Source organism: Pan paniscus, chromosome 1 (genome assembly GCF_029289425.2).
Source record: "Pan paniscus chromosome 1, NHGRI_mPanPan1-v2.0_pri, whole genome shotgun sequence".
NCBI classification, from domain to species: Eukaryota; Metazoa; Chordata; class Mammalia; order Primates; family Hominidae; genus Pan; species Pan paniscus.
This window is the reverse complement of record NC_073249.2, coordinates 127,370,078-127,388,111: the sequence shown is the minus strand read 5'-3', so window position 1 is coordinate 127,388,111 and position 18,034 is coordinate 127,370,078. Positions and strand designations below refer to the sequence as shown.

At 38.3% G+C, this 18,034-nt stretch overlaps 1 protein-coding gene across 3 annotated transcripts in view; it reads left to right on the top strand.

Annotated features, from left to right (window-relative positions):
- Positions 1–3,890: 3,890 nt before the first annotated feature.
- PALMD (palmdelphin) overlaps positions 3,891–18,034 on the top strand; it is a 53,216-nt gene continuing 39,072 nt past the window's right edge. For 2 of the 3 annotated variants that reach the window (XR_004664943.3, XM_034931842.3), the window contains exon 1: positions 3,893–4,401. Coding sequence is in view for 2 of the 3 variants with exons in the window: in XM_034931842.3 (XP_034787733.3) it covers positions 4,357–4,401 (45 nt within the window). In the remaining variant the exon portion in view is untranslated. Of the gene's footprint in view, positions 4,402–18,034 lie in introns of all 3 variants that reach the window. The other variant, XM_003808461.5, reaches the window with a different exon arrangement.

Below are 18,034 nucleotides of genomic sequence, written 5' to 3'. Positions count from 1 at the left end.
TCAATCTCTCTAATTTCTCCTTTCTGCTCCAGACAGGACAATCTCCCTTATGGACCTCTAACACATTGTTTCACCCCCTCTCATGCTTAGAAATGGCTTCTCTGCTTCTTAAGTCTACTTTCTCCCTGCAGTCGCTTTCCTGCAAATCACATTAACCTCAATTTTCAATTCATGTTACACTCACTGCTAATCCCACACACTACTATCATTCACTATGATATAGTTTTCTGGGCTCAAATTGTGCAATAGTTAGCACTTTGTTTCATCAGAATACAACAACGGTTAGTTTACTATTCTTTTGTCTTCTAATTGTTTTGAGCACGCATCTTATCTCTCCAGCCAGACAGTAAATTCACTGTAAGAAGGAGCACTGTCTCATAATCGCTTATATCCCTACCTCCTAATATAATGTCAACTAATTGACTGTAACTTTTAACTCTTGCCATCCTCGTTTACACTGGCTGGAAAACAACAAAAATACTTGGTAAAAGTAGTTCAATAAGATAAATGACAGCAGATAGCGCTCTATTATATATCTATTTTACAAAGGCTGAATTTGGTCATTAATATAAGGTTAATATTTAATGGAAGCTAGTTCACTAACATATGCTGCTTTTTGAACTATAATTCTGGATGTTTTGTGATCCTTCCGTAGTTACAATAAATTTTATAAATCCACCTGAGACTTCTTTCCTGAACTCCAAATTCGTATACCCAATTGCCTACTCAACATGTCCATGTGGAGAACCAATTGACTTTTCCAAAACTTGGTATCCATCCTCTCCCTCAAAAGAAAAAAAAAAAAAAACCTAGCTCATCAACCTCACTATCTCAATTGATGGCGACTTCTATTCACTCAGGCAAAGAGTGATTATGAATCCTCTCTTTCTCTTAAACCCCTATATCCAATCCACCAACAGAATCAAAAGTTATCCATGGTACAACCATGGTACAACCAAGGTGGTAACACTCTCATTGTTACCACCTTGACACAAGCCACCATCATCTCTCATCTGGATTACTGTAATAACATCCTATCTAGTCTTCCTGCTTTCACACTTGCAAAACACTCCTCTGCTTAAAACACCTCAATGCCTTCTCATCCCACACAGACTAAAAGCTAAAGTCCTTACAATGACCTACTAGACCCTGCATGAATTGGGACCCGTTACATTTCCAACCAAATTTCCTGTTAACCCTCTCTTAGTCCCAGCTGTCTAACCACACTAGCCTTGTTCGTAAAACATGGCAGGTATGGCCCACCACTGGACATTTGCACAGGCCCTTCCTGATATGCTTTTCCCATAAATATCCTCATCACTAACTCTCACCTCTTCTTCAAGACCTTGCTCAAATGTTGCCTTCTCACTGAGGCTACCTTAGTGACCCAATTCTAAATTGCAACATTCCCTGCCTTAGCCATCTTTATTCTCCTCCCTGCTCTATTTTCTTTCCATAGCATTTATCACTGTGGCTGATGAGAAAGTGCCTCTCAGACATTGAACTCCAGGAGCATAATTGACCCAAGAGTCCCAGCTGTTTCACTCTGAAATCCATTCCTATGTTTGCTTCAAGGCTATGCTTCCCAGGGGCTACTCCCAGCCAGTGATTGAGCATGGCAAGAATGCTAAAATTCCTGAGAGACACTGGACTACTTTGGTTGCTGACAACTGATGTGTCTCATCATGTGTTTATTCATTCGTTTAGTTGACAATACTAATAATTGTTAATTTTTTAAGCATTTGTTATTCATTCTGCACATATTTGTTGAGAACCTCTGATGTGTCAGGCACTGTGTTAGGTGTCTGAACAAAATTTCTCCTCTCCTGGAACTTACATTCTGGTAGACAATAAAAGATTAAGTCAACAAAATACAGTAGATGTGGAAATGATGATGTTATTCTGGATCCTATGAGAAACAAATGCCAAGATGAGTTAAATGTACAGAATTTTATTAGGAGAAATGACTGTATGAGAGAACATGGGAGGACAGGCAGAAAAGGCTGGAGCTGGACATGTCTAAGAGGCAGGTGAAAGAGAAAGGGAGGCAAAGTTGAGTGGAAACATCCTAATCTGTATTGCAGTCCAAGGGAGATTGTCAAGGCCATCAGAGCTCTGGCTCCAGGATTCCACTCAGGTCCCCCAGATTTTCCCAGCTCCAGCCTTTTCTGCCTACCACCCACATGATGATACCAATCAGTTGTTGCAACTCTGCTCCCTCCTAAATTCCCACATCCTCTTTTTTTTAATCTTGTCCTCCCCTACACTAGCAAAATCTTGGGTTTTCCTCTAGCAGAAATGAGATTTGAGAGGTAAATTGTTTTTAGGAAAAGATCCAGACTAATAATTGGATGACTGCCCATTTGTTCTAGGCACCAAATATGCAATTCTGACTGAGATATTTATCATTACTGCTTTCTTGTCTTTAATTTCAGCCAGGATCTACAAATAAACATAATCAGAAGTCTTGAAGGTTTGATTTTTTTTACACTTAAATATGTTTCCAACAGTAATCAAACTTGGCACACATCCAAACAATCCTCCCATTCTCTGGTCTCCCTAAGTATCCCTTCTGAGGGTGTATGAGCAAGGACAAACTATTGTCAAGTATAATTTCAGACTCTTAAAACATAGGTTTCACCTTATAGTGACTGACGGGATGAGGGCTCTGTGGTTGGGGAACTCCAGTCAACAATGTGGGAAAACCTCAGTAGGGCCAGTAAGTTTCTCCAGAGGACATTCCCACACCGTTCTGCCTTAGGCTGTTACACCCAGCTGTAGTGTTCTAGGAGCTAGACAGAGGGGGAGGCTGGGGGTCCAACCCCTTCTCATAAAGACTGACTTAACCTTCAGCCTGTGCCTCTTCTTGCCCCGTGTCCTTGGGCAGTCCTTGATGAATGCCACTTATAAAGTCAGGCAGCTGGTGTTCCAATCCTGGCTTTGCTACTTACTAGCTATACGGCAAATTACCTCTCTGAGCCTGTTCCCTCATTTTTAAAGTAGGGATTATAGCACTTATCTTTCAGCACTTTGCAAGTATGCATTTACCTGTAGAAAGAATGCAACAAATATTAGCTATTATTGTTACTAATATCAAAACTGCAAAGGAAATTAAACCATATGTTCAATGTTTGGGTTGTCCTTTTAACCTCTTCAGCTGAATGTTGATATGAAAGTGCTTAATAGCATTCAAATACATAATAATAAGGTAGTTGGTAATTAGGATTTACTTCAGCAAAATTTAATTAAAGAACCCATAGGGAAAAGAAAACAGACAGAGCCAATTGTACAGCTTCCCAGCCTCTGCTTTGACCTAAGAGTCTCACTGGGCTTGCCTGCCTTTTTCTAAAGGATGGGGGAATATTCACACAGTGCCGGGCTCCAGGCAGTTACCAAATGTCACATCACATTTTCAAAGGCTCACTCCTCTCTCTTGCGTAACCGGTGAGGTCAAAATGGGCACCTTCCTGAAAGCCAAGAGTGTCATTTCTGAACAGCGTCCAAGAAAGAAAACTGCATTCCATAGAAATCCAAGTCAAGCAATAACAAAAGGTGGCACTTGGTGTTTAAGCCACACTAAATACCTTGGTGGGCCAACTTCTTAATATAGTCACATTAACACCTTTGATTTCTCCATGACCTAAAGATTCCAAAGTTTGCAACAAAGTGCTGAGCAGGGGGGTCGGGGATGGGGTGTAGACGGGGGAGAACGAACCAATGTAAATTTACCACTACGTGAAGTTTAAAGTAGCTATAGATTGTTGTATTATTATCAAATCCAATCAGTGGAAGAAAGGCAAACAAGTGACTTGGCACTTCTGCCTCAGTCAAGGTAAGGCTCTCTCCCCTAGAGCTAGCAAGCAGGTAAACGAGCTTTGTACAAACACACACAGACCAACACATCCGGGGATGGCTGTGTGTTGCTAGAGCAGAGGCTGATTAAACACTCAGTGTGTTGGCTCTCTGTGCCACTCCTGGAAAATAATGAATTGGGTAAGGAACAGTTAATAAGAAAATGTGCCTTGCTAACTGTGCACATTACAACAAAGAGCTGGCAGCTCCTGAAGGAAAAGGGCTTGTGCCGCTGCCGTTCAAACTTGTCAGTCAACTCATGCCAGCAGCCTCAGCGTCTGCCTCCCCAGCACACCCTCATTACATGTGTCTGTCTGGCCTGATCTGTGCATCTGCTCGGAGACGTTCCTGACAAGTCGGGAATTTCTCTATTTCTCCACTGGTGCAAAGAGCGGATTTCTCCCTGCTTCTCTTCTGTCACCCCCGCTCCTCTCCCCCAGGAGGCTCCTTGATTTATGGTAGCTTTGGACTTGCTTCCCCGTCTGACTGTCCTTGACTTCTAGAATGGAAGAAGCCGAGCTGGTGAAGGGAAGACTCCAGGCCATCACAGTAAGTCTGCATACAGTTATAACTCATTAAGGTGGTTGCTTAGAGGAAGGCAGACCGTGGCCGGCTGCCCCAGTCGCTGAGCCCTCGCAAGTGGAAAAACAGAACTGTCAGCCTTCATGGACGAATCTCTGTTTCTCTCTTAACCCTTATGACCCTCTGTAACTCTGGGGCTTCAGAACCTGAGTGCAGGGCAAACGTTCTCGATTTTCAAAAAGGCTGTGCCTGCATTTTAAACAACAATCAAAAGCTGTTACGGCAGTCTGATTAACTATCTTTCACACTCTGTGGTGTACCTTAGAAATGCAGTTTTTCCTTAAATGTCCATTTGACTGGCATTAGATAAAAAAACAGATCCCCAACTTGGAAACTTTTTTAAGCTATGAATGCCTCAAAAAGTTAGAATTTTTTTAAAAGAGAGAAAAAGAAATTTTAAAAATGACCTGAAACTTTATATTTGTAGTGTGGTAGCATGTTCCAGAAAGCCTAAAATAATTAAAATGAATGTTAATATACGTAATTTAAGCATTAAACAAGAGAAAACTAGGTAAAAGCACGTATCAGATTAATTCTAAGATATCAGTTTCCAGCAGAGTCACAAACTGAATAAGATCCTGATAAAGGAATGCAGTGCATGCAGTGGATTTGGAAAATATTTTGTTAATACCGAGAAGGAAAATCGTACATTTTTTATGTTTGTTCCGGGAAAAAGTCAAAGCCAGAAATAAATTACTTTTCTTAAATGATCCAGCTTTCTTTTTAATTTTATAAAACCCTGTATTTGGCAGTAACTTGGAAATCTGTGTCACAATCATTTATCACTAGCTATAACTTTTGATGTAATTGTTTTAAGAAGAAAAAGATCTTTGGAAAGCAATATCCCAATTTCTCAGCATTTTCTGCCACTGACATTAGGTATAGGAAAAAAATGAGTACTTTTTAAAAACTGATGCTAGATCAGGGATTTTTTGTTGTTGTTCTTAAAATTTTCATTGCATAACTAATTATGCTAATCCTAATTTAGATTTTTTACTAATTGATACAATATCTTAGTTTCACCCAGAAAACATTCAGTAAATTGAAATGTCTTCTTAGCCAATAGTAAGACACCAGAAGTCTATTGATAAGGTTGGCACTTTTCCATACAACAATGCTTTGTTAAATGTCTAGCTTCTAATTATTACATTTTCCTCTCTTCAGAAAACCTTGGTCGGGATTATTGTTTGTTTTGTTTTGTCCTTTTTTGTCATTAAACTCAGCCACCATCTCAGCTGTCCTGCTTTAAGGGACAGGAACTCGGCTCTGCTCTGTTGTTTTTGGCATGGGCCTTTTACATTACAGCTGTTGTCTAAAGGTTACTTTATTAGACTGCGTGAGTTGTGTGGTCACAGGCTCCACTATTTCTAATGCTTATATCTCCTAATTAGCTAATTGAAATAGACAAGTAGACCCTTGTTCTGAATTTGCCTCTTTCAGTTGAGGCACACCCTTGCTCAAGCCCTTTTTCCCTCCAGTGTACCTTATAACTCTTACCAAAGCCACACATGTTCCAAAGATATGGCTGTATACAGTTATTTCTAAGGCTAGGAATCTTAGTCACTGAAGGTTCCAAACGCAAATAGAGACAGAAAATCCTCATAATGTCTTAAAAGCCATCAAGAGAGTAAGTAGCTTCCTGAATATGCAGATGTATGCTTTTTTGATGATTAAAAAAAATTTTTGGATTATTCCATCAGCCTAAATATATCCCATTAGAAAGGATTAAACAAATCTCCCAAGTAAGATCACAAAGTAATTCTAGCTTGGAAGTAACATACTTGTATAAAGGTTGTAGGGAAAAAACTGGAAAAAGTTTATGGGAACAAATTTCTCATAAACCAGCCTACACCTCACCAGGCTAAATCCAGTCACATTTGTCACCACCTAGAGGAAAAGTGGAGCAGTGGTGTGTCCATGGAAACAACACATCCACTCTCCTCCCTCTTGGACGCCCTGGGACATGCCAGCTTTCCTCGCCCTCGCCCTTGCCTTGCCCAGGAAGCCACCTCAGCTAGTCTCTTTCCCCCTAGGAAAATAAAATCACAGAGTATGCAGAGAGTTTGCAAGAATTATTTCATTTTTGGAAATGCTTAAGCCTCAGAATCTCCAACCTAGACTAAAACTCAGAGAGTATCTTCTCATTTTAGCTTTTTCCTCCTACTTACCTACACTGAAATAGTTTTTTGTATACTTCAAGAATGAAATCAGAAGGCAATTCCCCAATGCACCCAGACATAGCAACACATAGACCTCACTTTGGAGGAAAAAAAAAAAAAAAACTTTTACACTCTAGGATCTATTTGCTTTTTACATTAAAATTCGTTTCTCCAATTGCTGGCTATAAAATAAAATAATCTTCACAGTTGTATTTATTCTACCTGGTTTCAAGTGCCTAAAAAGTCATTATTTTTCACTGCAAAGAACTGAAAAAATAAACGTATATACCTAGAATTTGACAGAACAAAGATCCAAGTGCCAGTCTTTTTCTTTTTCTCAAAAAAAAAAAAAAAGGTTAAACACATTAAGTAGTTGAAATGTGACACTTAGGCTCTCAAATTGAAAACTAAATTACTATCGTGATGCCATTCATTTCTCGTATCAGATCAGTAAATTGAATTTTAGATTAGTCAGATGTCTTCTCAAAGATTTAAAGAGAATAAGAGCAAAATTATGAAAGTATGCAGAAACAACTGTTCAAGGGTAGATACGTCAGTTTGGGTATGCCAAGTATAGATTCTATTTTACACAATTACTTTCATGCTCTTCCTTAATACTTTATCCATGCACCAACTCTTCCCTTACTAAATTAATGGTCAAAGTACCCCTTTGCCTAGAAGTTCAGTTTTCAACTATAATTTAAAAACAGGGCTGCTTAAAATTAATTAACTATTATGTTTGATCTTTAAAATGTCTCTTGAGGCCCTTTTCAAGTCAGTACACACTTGAACAAATAGCTGATCTTTCTACAAAAGGTGAGCTAATTGGAATTCAATAGTATTTTGAAATAGACTAGTAATTTGAAATTCACCTTTAACAATACTGGAACTGAGGATACCAATGACTCCAGCATTCTCGAGAAGCGTGAGATGAAGGACTGAACGTACCACTGACAGAGTTATCCCTACAGAGTTACTGTCTGAAAGTGAACGTGGCCCACACTGAAAAACAATGAAAAGGCCCAGGGGTCTCTCCTCAGAAACACAAAGATTCCCTTAGGATGAGTAACATTCCGTATACTCTTAACATCTCCTCCACAGCTAATGCATTTTCTTAACCCCATGCCTACAGCGACACTGGAAAATACCATTACAAATATGGATATGCTCAAACTGGAAAATTAGATCTTAAACTGTCTTGCGATCATAGACTCAGTTCTATTTGAAGGATGAACTCAGAGGAAGTTTAAGAACTAGAATCCAATTTCAGGGAACAGACTCAACTGAGAAAAAGAGAGTAAGAAGAAAGCTGCCATTTTTATTCTCCTCCAGGCTTACCTTTAACTGTAAGGAATGTGTGTTATCAACACAGTCTCTCATGCCTTTATTCAATTAATGGTTATTAGGCACCTACTATGCACCAAGCCTTGTGCATTTAAATGAAAAGAAGTGAAATAAGAGGAGTCTGGAGTGTGAGGAGTGGGGATGGGAGTGCATTGTAAGTTAAAATAGAGTGGTCAGGGTGAGCTTCACAAAGAGGGTGACGTTTGAGCCTAGATGTGAAGGAGGTGAGTTCTGTCAAAAGTTAGACAATAAAAATAATCACAAGTGCAAGCACCTGCCTAGGACTGCCTCCATTTGGAAAGGAGCCATATAAAGTCCTGACACTGGAATTTGAGCAACAGAGCCAGATTTTGCCGGCCAAAGCTGCTCATAATGAAAAAAAAAAAAAAAACCTCTCACATTTCCCCTGATCAACTCCCTACTGCTTTCCACTCCCAAATACCCAAATAAATTTTTCTTGACTTGTAAATATAGGAATTTAAGAGACATGGAGTTCTTTACATAAAACAGAAATCTCCACAGTACAAAGACCAACATTAAAACAAGAACATGAGCACAGATGGGTTCTAGTTATTTCTTTAGCACATGTTCCCTGTTACAAGTGTCTCTGGGCACTCTACCTCATCTTGTTCCCTTTTTGTCAATATCTGGGCTCTTCTAACAGTCAGTAAGACAGTTAGTGACCCAAAAGCAAGAACTGCTGTGTGATTTGTGGGGCCCAAAACACAAGGGAATTGTGGCGGCCCTTGTTCAAAAAATATTCAAAATTTCAAGGTGGTGGCAACAGAGCTTTGATCTAAGTGCTAGGCCCTTCTGAGCATGATGACCTGGGTGACTTCACAGGTCACAAACCCAAGAAGTCAGCCCTGCTTCTGTATTCCAGACTGGCCATATATATTTTTCCTTATTCGTTCTATCTGAACAAATAAGAGAGTAAAAACAAGTGTAAACTAGCCTGGGTCTTTAACAAAGGCATACCTTAACACGTGTTTGGATCATTGTATTATTTAGAGCTCTAAGGAATTCTTAAAGTACTAGTGGCCAAAGAATGCATAATGCCCCATTGTTAACCAACATACCTCATGATTGAGACATAGTTAGAGGAACAACTTCTAATTTGTCAGGAGCTTCCAAAGAAATTCACATGAAGATGGTACATGAAGATGTAACAGTCTTCTAAATAAAAAAGTCCCATTCTGGAATATTCAACAATGAAACCTCAGCACAATTTTCCACAGTGCTGTACCAAGATTACATGTTTCTTCCAGAGAGGGAAAGGTTTCTTCAAACAAATGTGGTATGCCACACTTCTTTGTGACATAACAGCCCACCCATAAAGGACACCATGTGATGAGGTATAATAATTTTGATAGCTCATTAAGGAAACTGCTTTTTGATAACTGGGGAAGGTTTTTCCACTGTGCAACAAAATGATAATGCTACTTTGCTAACTCCTCTACTGACAAAGATCCCCATGAACTTTCTGAACATTACTGGATGGTTGAAAGGAAAAGCTGCTTCTTCAGAAAACTGTGATTAAAACAAATTAGAGAATAAGCATCTAAGACTAACCAGAGTATAAACAAATGCAACACAGTTCAATTCTAAAACTGCAATAGGACTTCCACTTTTTAATCTGCAGTCTCTAACTACCTACCCTCTCTTAAAAAGAAATAAGAATATTTTAATTTATTTAAATGATAGTAATGTCATTTTGGGAAGAGACTCCGTGAAAATTTACCGCCTTAAGAAGTTCCCTTACCCAGAACACTGTGGCATGCACATTTTCCTAAAACATCATCAAAGCAGTTTGAATGAGATCTATACTTAAAGTTTTTACATAAAATCCCAGGGACTGAGAGGATTCAGTCAAGCCACTTAAGAGGTAGAGCTAGGTTATCCTCGGGAGTTCTGAATGGAACTCAAAACTAGCTTCTGTCCTAAGCATCAAGTTTTCAATCTATTAAATGCATCAGTGATTGACACAGGATGATGTAACATAGCAAAGTGGGCTACAACAGCTATTCCTAATCAATTATGCTAACAACTCTGGAATAAAATGGACATCTCCTAAGAAAAAGAATTGTGAGATTTCTAACAATAATAACAGTGCCTATTCTTGCATAGCATTTAGGCTATGAAAAATAAAACTTTCACATCCATTTTATCTCATTTGTCCAAGTAGTCTTATGAGTATTTTCAAAAGCATATGTTATCATTCCCATTTTATGGCAGAAAGCCTAGGCCAAGAAAAGCTAAGGAATTAGTCAAATGTCGGAACTTGAATCTATTCCTCTGCTCATCAGATTCTCTGACCACAGCATCATGATAAATTTTTATAAACATCAATATCACACCCCTGACCCCTGTTCAGGACTTCCTTAGATTTCTGGCTGGGCATGGTAGCTCATGTCTATAATCCCAGCACTTTGGGAGGTTGAGGCGGGCGGATCACTTAAGGCCAGGAGTTCAAAACCAGCCTGGCCAACATGGTGAAACCCTGTCTCTACTAAAAATACAAAAATTAGCTGGGCATGGTGGTCTGCGCCTGTAATCCCAGCTACTTGGGAAGCTGAGGAACGAGAATTGCTTGAACCTGGGAGGCAGAGGTTGCAGTGAGCTGTGATTGCGTCACTGCACTCCAGCCTGGGTAACAGAGTGAGACTCCGTCAGAAAAGAAAAGACAAGACAGAAAAGAGAAAAGGAAAGGAAAGAAAAAAGAAAGAAAAGAAAGGAAAGGAAAAGAAAAGTAAAGAAACTTCCTCAGATTTCTGTTGTTCACTCTTATTAATACAGTTTGACGTGGAGCCAAGAGAAGAAACTATGGAGGGTCTGCTTTGCTTAACCACATTTTCTAACCCAAAACAGTTCTCCACCTCTGCAGTCTCCTCCCACCTTCCCCAGTTTGCAAGGAATAGAAGTGGGCAAGAAGAGACTGTGGTGTCATTTCAGAAGTATTTGTTATTGTTTTTAAGAGGTTTGGAACAGAATCAAAGTCATTTTTCAGAGCACCTAATAGTTCAGGCCCCTTTTTCATCTGCCTTCCTCCCCATCCCACTTCCTTTACGTAGCCTCTTCCCTGCAGCCAGGAATTCTCAAGACAAAGACATCCTTGCATCTTTCACAGTTCCCTCAACAACGAGCTCAACACTAGCTGGAGCACCAAAACTAAACAAGACAAAAAAACTGTCCTGGGTGAGTGAATGAATGAATGAACAAATATAATCAAGCTGAGAAAGGGTGAAAGCTACTGATTGTCTGGCCTGCTGACAGATTTTTTTTCACTGAAGACCCGGCCAAATTTACCATCACCCCTTGATTATTCAGGGGTCTGTTTTGTGTTTGTTGTTTAGCCTGATTTGGTTTTGTTTTGTCACTATTTGTTAGAACAAACAAGATAGGGTAGACAAAGGAAAAAAAGAGTAAAACACACACTGGATTCTGTTTAGAGGTCTGTTAGAATGTGTTGTAAGGTTGGGAAAGAAGACTACAATTATTTGATAAATGAGGTTTAGAAAATTTGTGCTTTTTAATTCACCCCATAAATAGTAGTGATAACCATGCCAAATTTCCATGACTAACTTAAGAATTAGGATATTTCAAAGCTAGATGCAGACATAATTATTGGAACAGAAGAAAATGTAGAAACTTCTTTATCCACGTCCTCACTCTCTTTACACCATGCCCAAGTTCACCCAGCTTCTCCTTGAGCACTTCAATATCACATGGATCGACACCCCCCAAAACACCCTTTTCCATTTGAGAACAGCTCTCTGTGTTAAGAGTTCTGACATAATGTACCAGAATCTGGTTGCCGTTAACTTCCACCCAATCTTCATGACTCCTGCCACTGAAGCTATACAGTTTTGTTTTCTGGATTTCAGTCATTCTTCACAGACTCATTCCAGACAATCTCCAAAATGTCAGTGTAACTGTTAGAAGTTGGTGCTAAAGGTTGATCAGAACTCTGATGAGTATAGAGACCTTTGGTGCTATAATGTCCCTTATTTGAGGAATTGTATTTCTACTGATATATTTGGAAAGCAATAAGGAAGAAAGAAAATAATAAAAATAAAAGATAAAAAAGCATCACCCCTGGAATCATAGAAAATCAGGTTCAACACAAGTTCCACCACTCGATCAATCACGTGACTTGAGAAAGTTAATGAACTCTCTAGTTTTCATCTTCAGTGTCTCTAAAGTTAAGAATTGACTTGAAAGTTCAGTAAAGAAGCCAGATACACAATGAATATATAAAAAGCAGTAGCTTTCTGAAAAACAAAAATTAATCAGAAAATATAATGTGAAAATATCCTACCCTTAATAGCTATAATATTTTACAATGTTAAAATTTAAAAGTAATACTAGTAAGGAAGTATGCCAGATTTAGATGAAGAAATGTTTGCATTTTTATACCTACTAAGGAAATGTGCAGTATTTATACAACAAAACTCTACCAAGTGACATACTATATGTGATGAGAGACACACACTATTCCTGAAAGTGCAGTTTTAAAACAGAAAAGCTATCATATACTTCCAAATTTATTTCAAGTTTAATACAGTTTCAATCAATATCTCTAAGGAGGTATTCTCATCCACAATATAAATTGTGGTCAATTTATATTACTAAACATGTAAAAATAATCCCAATTTTATATGAACTATAATAAATTATGCAGATATAAATCTTATATAACATTATCAATCTCTGATTATCTCTGGATAGTGACCATTAAGAGTAACTTTTTAAATTTCATCAAGGCATGTAGATTTTTGTTTGGTTGGTTGGTTGCTTGGTTGGTTGATTTCTCTGATTTGGTGGAGAATGTGGATAAATAAGGAATTAGTTGGGTTTTCAGTTTTGTTTCTGTTGGAATTTAACAAAATGATTCCAAAGTCCAACTAGAAAAACAAACTATGGCTATTAATCAATACATTTTTTATAACAGCAATAAAGGAAAACTTGAATATATCTAATTGGTAAATGATCTAAACTATGCCGTATTGGTACCAGAATCAATAGTTAGAGAAACTATACAGATAACCTGCAACCAGACCCTAATGTACATTTTTAAAAATTAGTAAGTAATAGAAGTTTCATACTAAGTCAATAGGAAAGAATTATTTGATAAAACTTCATAGTTAAAAATTTAGAAAAACAATTACTCAGCATCTATGATGAATCAAAATAAATTCAGCTGAATTATGGTCATTTTTTAAAAGAAAATATGGATGAATAATTATTGAGTCTTAGATGATAAATAATATTAAAAACATAAAAAAACTTAATAAATGTTATTATTAAAACCGTCTTAACCTTCATCATCTGCAGATCTTAAAATAATTAAGCAATAAAAAATAGTGTGAGTTTTAAACGCTTTGTTTTTAGTCATCAACTGCTACCACCTAGACCTATTCCTTGTCTAAATACCACATTCCTTGTCTGGATGCAATTCACTCTACAACTTTGCTAGGGATTAATCCGTAATTTCACCAGTCTTTAAATATTCATCATTCACCTCTTTGCCTCTTCAAAAAAACTGGGTCATTTGCCACTTTCAGTCTTCTGGTATCTTTTCACCTCATCCAAGATTCCAAAGAGGTTACTTAACAATATTTTTCTGTCATGTCTATAAATTTTTCTACCCCCTGAAATGAAACCCATCAGAGACTGAAGACTAGAGCAGCTCTGTCTTCAATGCTGTATTTCCTCTTCAGCTTTGATTTCGCTTTAGACATTTTTGTTCTACCCTTTTGAGGATCAAGATTATTCTCCTTAATCAAAAATATGAAATTAAAGTAGAAACGGAATCATATTTTATCTCTGTCATTTTGATATTACGCTATGTATCTCAGCAGTCATCTTGTGCCTTTATCTTTTTGTTCTCAGCCTAACACACATGCACACACACACACACATGCACACACACACACACACGCATGCACTTTTTGTGCCCTCAGTGTTTTCATGTTTCACATCTTCTCATCACCCTGAATTTTTACCTTATTTACACTATTACAAGGTGTCACCGTCTTATCTTTATTCTTGGTTGTGTGAGCTTATTGGGAAACTCTCAGTGATAGCAAATGATTTGGTTTTATTTTTTTAAATAGTAGCTCTCTTTTCTTCTTACCTGACATCATTTTTAATTGTGTGTCCATGTTTCCATTTGTAAATTGCCCATGCCTTATAATCTATCTTCCCTCTTGAAATTTTTGCTCCATTTTCAATAATTTTTTAAGAATGTTTCTCAAGAATCATAAAATATACTTTTACTGAAATCTGGTAAACTTCTAATTATGCCCTGGATTCTTTCCTAAGAATATTGTTAGCACGTCTCTTTTTTTTCAAAGTTACCATTATTTGCACACCACCAACTCTGCATTGTTGGTAGTACTTAAATTCAAATAAGCAGTTTCTGCTAGTGTTCTTTTCAGACCCTAAGCAATGAAAATATCAGCAAAGCTAATCATGAAGTTATAAGATTATCAGCTTCTAGAAAAATGAATCTGAAAACATTCAACTGTTTTAATTCTTCAATCATTGCACTAACTTGCCCCTTCCAATTGTTTCAATTGGTTTAGAAAAAACACCTATACCCTCTTTCTAGTCAAGTATATGATGGCTTCTGTTTTTCTTTACTTTCATCCTTGCCTAAATGCCCACAACCATGCTTTTCTTTTGTAGAGTTAGTGAGAACTAAAAAGAGCCCAGGACTGAGAATTAAGAAGATCTTCTTACTAGTCTTGGCCCTGCTACTAAATACCTTTTTAAGCAAGCCACTTAACCTCTTAAGGTTTCAAACTCTAATATGTAAAATGAAGCATTTGGACCGTAGGATCACTAGATCTCTCACAACTTGCAATATCATGACTCAGTGGTTGCCCTTTGTGCTCCCCGCAATCTGTTTATTTGAAATAACACGGTTCGTTCATTGCTCCTTTCAGTTATGTGGCCAAATTCACCAAGTCCTATTACAAATAATATCAGACTGATCCAAAATAAACTTCCATGTGGGTTCCCCTTCTCCTATACCCATTAAATGTAGGTGCTTCATGGAGGCTCTCCTTAGCCTCCTTTTCTTTTCATAAAAAATGTCTCTCATCGTGCTCTCATCTATCCCTTTCAAAACTCACACATCTTTATCTCTAGCTCTGATTCTTCATCTCTCTCCATCCAACATTCCAACTGCCTAGCAGATAATTCTACCTATTTGGCCCAAGGACACCTCAAACTTGGCGAATCCATCATCTTTTTTTCCAAACTCTTCCTTCTCCTGATACTCCTCTGTCTATGCGTCATTCTGCTCTCTCGTCAGTTTCCTGAACATAAGAGCCTGCATTCCATCTGACACTTTCCTTTTCCTCAATGATATGTCATCAGTTGCCAAGTCCTGACAATTCTAACTCCTTGCTAACTCTGACATCCCTGCCCTCTGCTCCTTCTTGTTCAAGCTCTCATGGCCTTATATATGAGTTGTGCAGTGGCCTGAGTGTCCTCTTTGTGTTCTCTCCTTTCCATAGCTATTACACAATGAGGCCATATTCAACTTCTGAAAACATGCTTTTAACTCTATCATTCTTCTTCACCTGAAAACTTTTTATTGCTCCTTATCTCAATATGTAAATAAATTCTGAACCCTTTGTCATGCCATTCAGTATTAGCTACTGAAAATCTATCCTCATCTGGTTGTTCTTAATTTCCTGCCACTCCCTATATGGTAACTTAGATTCCAGACTTGCTGTTCTAAATAATGTCCCACATTTTTTAGAATTTGCTCACATCAAGCCCTTGACTTGAATGCCCTTTCTCCATACTCCCCAGCCTCACTGTAACTACCCAAAATATTCCACTCAGATGCTACTCCAAAGCTTCTCTTAATGACATCAGCTAGGAACAACCTCTCCCTGTCTCCCCTCAACCTGCATCATACATTACTAATGCCTTAGCGATAACACGTATTACTACTAAAGTTGTTATTACATGTTGGCTGGCACAGTGGCTCACGCCTGTAATCCCAGCACTTTGGGAGGCCAAGGCGAGCGGATCACTTGAGGCCAGGATTTCAAGACCAGCCTGGCCAACATGGCAAAACTCCATCATCTCTACTAAAAATACAAAAATTACCTGGGCATGGTGGGGCATGCCTGTAACCTCATCTACTTGGGAGGCTTAGGCACAAGAATCACTTGAGACCAGGAGGCAGAGGTTGTAGTGAGTTAAGATTGTGCCACTACACTCCAGCCTAGATGATGGTGCAAGACTCTGTCTCAAAAAAAAAAAAAAAAGAAAAAAGAAAAACTATTACATGTAATAACTTTATTTCTCAGACTATAGTTACTTACACAAATGACTTTCTTTAGCCAAGGTAGGAGGATTGCTTAAGCTCAGGAGTTTGAGACCAGCCTGGGCAACACAGAAAGACCTTGTCTCTCTTAAAAATAAAAATAAAAAATATAGGCCGGGCACGGTGGCTCATGCCTGTAATCCCAGCACTTTGGGAGGCTGAGTCAGGCGGATCACGAGGTCAGGAGATCGAGACCATCCTGACTAACACAGTGAAACCCCGTCTCTACTAAAAATATAAAAAATTAACCGCGTGTGGTGGCGGGCGCCTGTAGTCCCAGCTACTTGGGAGGCTGAGGCAGGAGAATGGCGTGAATCTGGGAGGCAGAGCTTGCAGTGAGCTGAGATCCCACCATTGCACTCCAGCCTGGGTGACAGAGCAAGACTCCATCTCAAAAAAAAATTAAAAAATAAAAAATACAGCCAGGTGCAGTGACATGCACCTGTAGTCCCAGCTACTTGAGAGGCTGAGGCAGGAGGATGATTTGAGCCTGGGAAATTGAAACTTCAGTGAGCTACGATTATGCCACTGCACTCCAGCCTCGGTGACAGAGTGAGATGCTGTCTCAAAAAAAAAAAAAAAGAATGTAAACTCACATCTGTCAAATAATTTTTAAACACTGCACAACTCCTAATATCATCTTGAATATAGCATTTGCACATAAGTAGCTAAGTATTGAATAAATCAATAATCAAACAACTCAGGATCAATTCTGCCTTCTTGACAGGACTAGGCATATTAGAATTTAGCACATTGTTAATCAATAATATAACTAAAATACTTATACTCTTAAGCATTGTGCTGACTTTTATCAAATATGTGATTGTGTTAATATCATTGGATCATATTAATAGATGGTCACAGTAACTACAGTTGTACAAGGTGAATAAATTAATTTTCAAAATAATTAAGAGATAACCTTTAACAGGTTGAAATTTGTGGGCGTCAGTTGCTAAAATAGGCTGTCAGATGGCTAAAAATCTAGGTAAACATCCATTGAACAAAAAGTCAAGGTAGTTGGACATTGAGAAATAAGCAACAATATGTTATTCATAATGGTTACATTAATAACCAGTAATGTCTGATGTGCCAGGTTGCAACAGCTATCTATAGAAGTGCTCCAGGTTCTGGGGAAATTTAGGGAAGCAGGTGGCATTTCACATTTATTTGCTCCAATGAAAAACTGGGAAGAAATTAGCTGACTATGATAACTTTTGGTATACTAGCAATCGAGCTAGATAAACATCTTAAGGTTGACTTATAGTTTATTCTGCTATACTGAAACTAAGTTATTGTCATATTATTTTTCATTAATGCTAACAGAGTTCAATGAAATTTGGCAAAGGAACAATAACTCTCTGCTGCTGAGTATCTTACGAGGAAAAAGTATGCCTATCTTAAAATAGGATCATGCCTATAAACATTATGAAATGTCCTTCCTACCTACCTAGGCTGATATAAGAGAGGCATCATATTACCCCTGAGTGACAGAACATTAGTATTCCTTAGCAACTCTTGTATAAGCCTGGTGTTGCCAAAACACTTCGGATGGCATGCCTCTACTCACAGATTCAATTGCCTGATTACTAACCCCAAGATGAAACTAGCCCAAATGGCAAACCAGCCCAAACTGGCAATGAGCAGGGGTGGGGAGGCATTGCTGGGTTCAGCAATCCTGTCCACCCCACAAAACATGCTCTTCTCTATGGGCTTTTCACGGAGAGCTAGTTGCAGCACCAGCATCTAG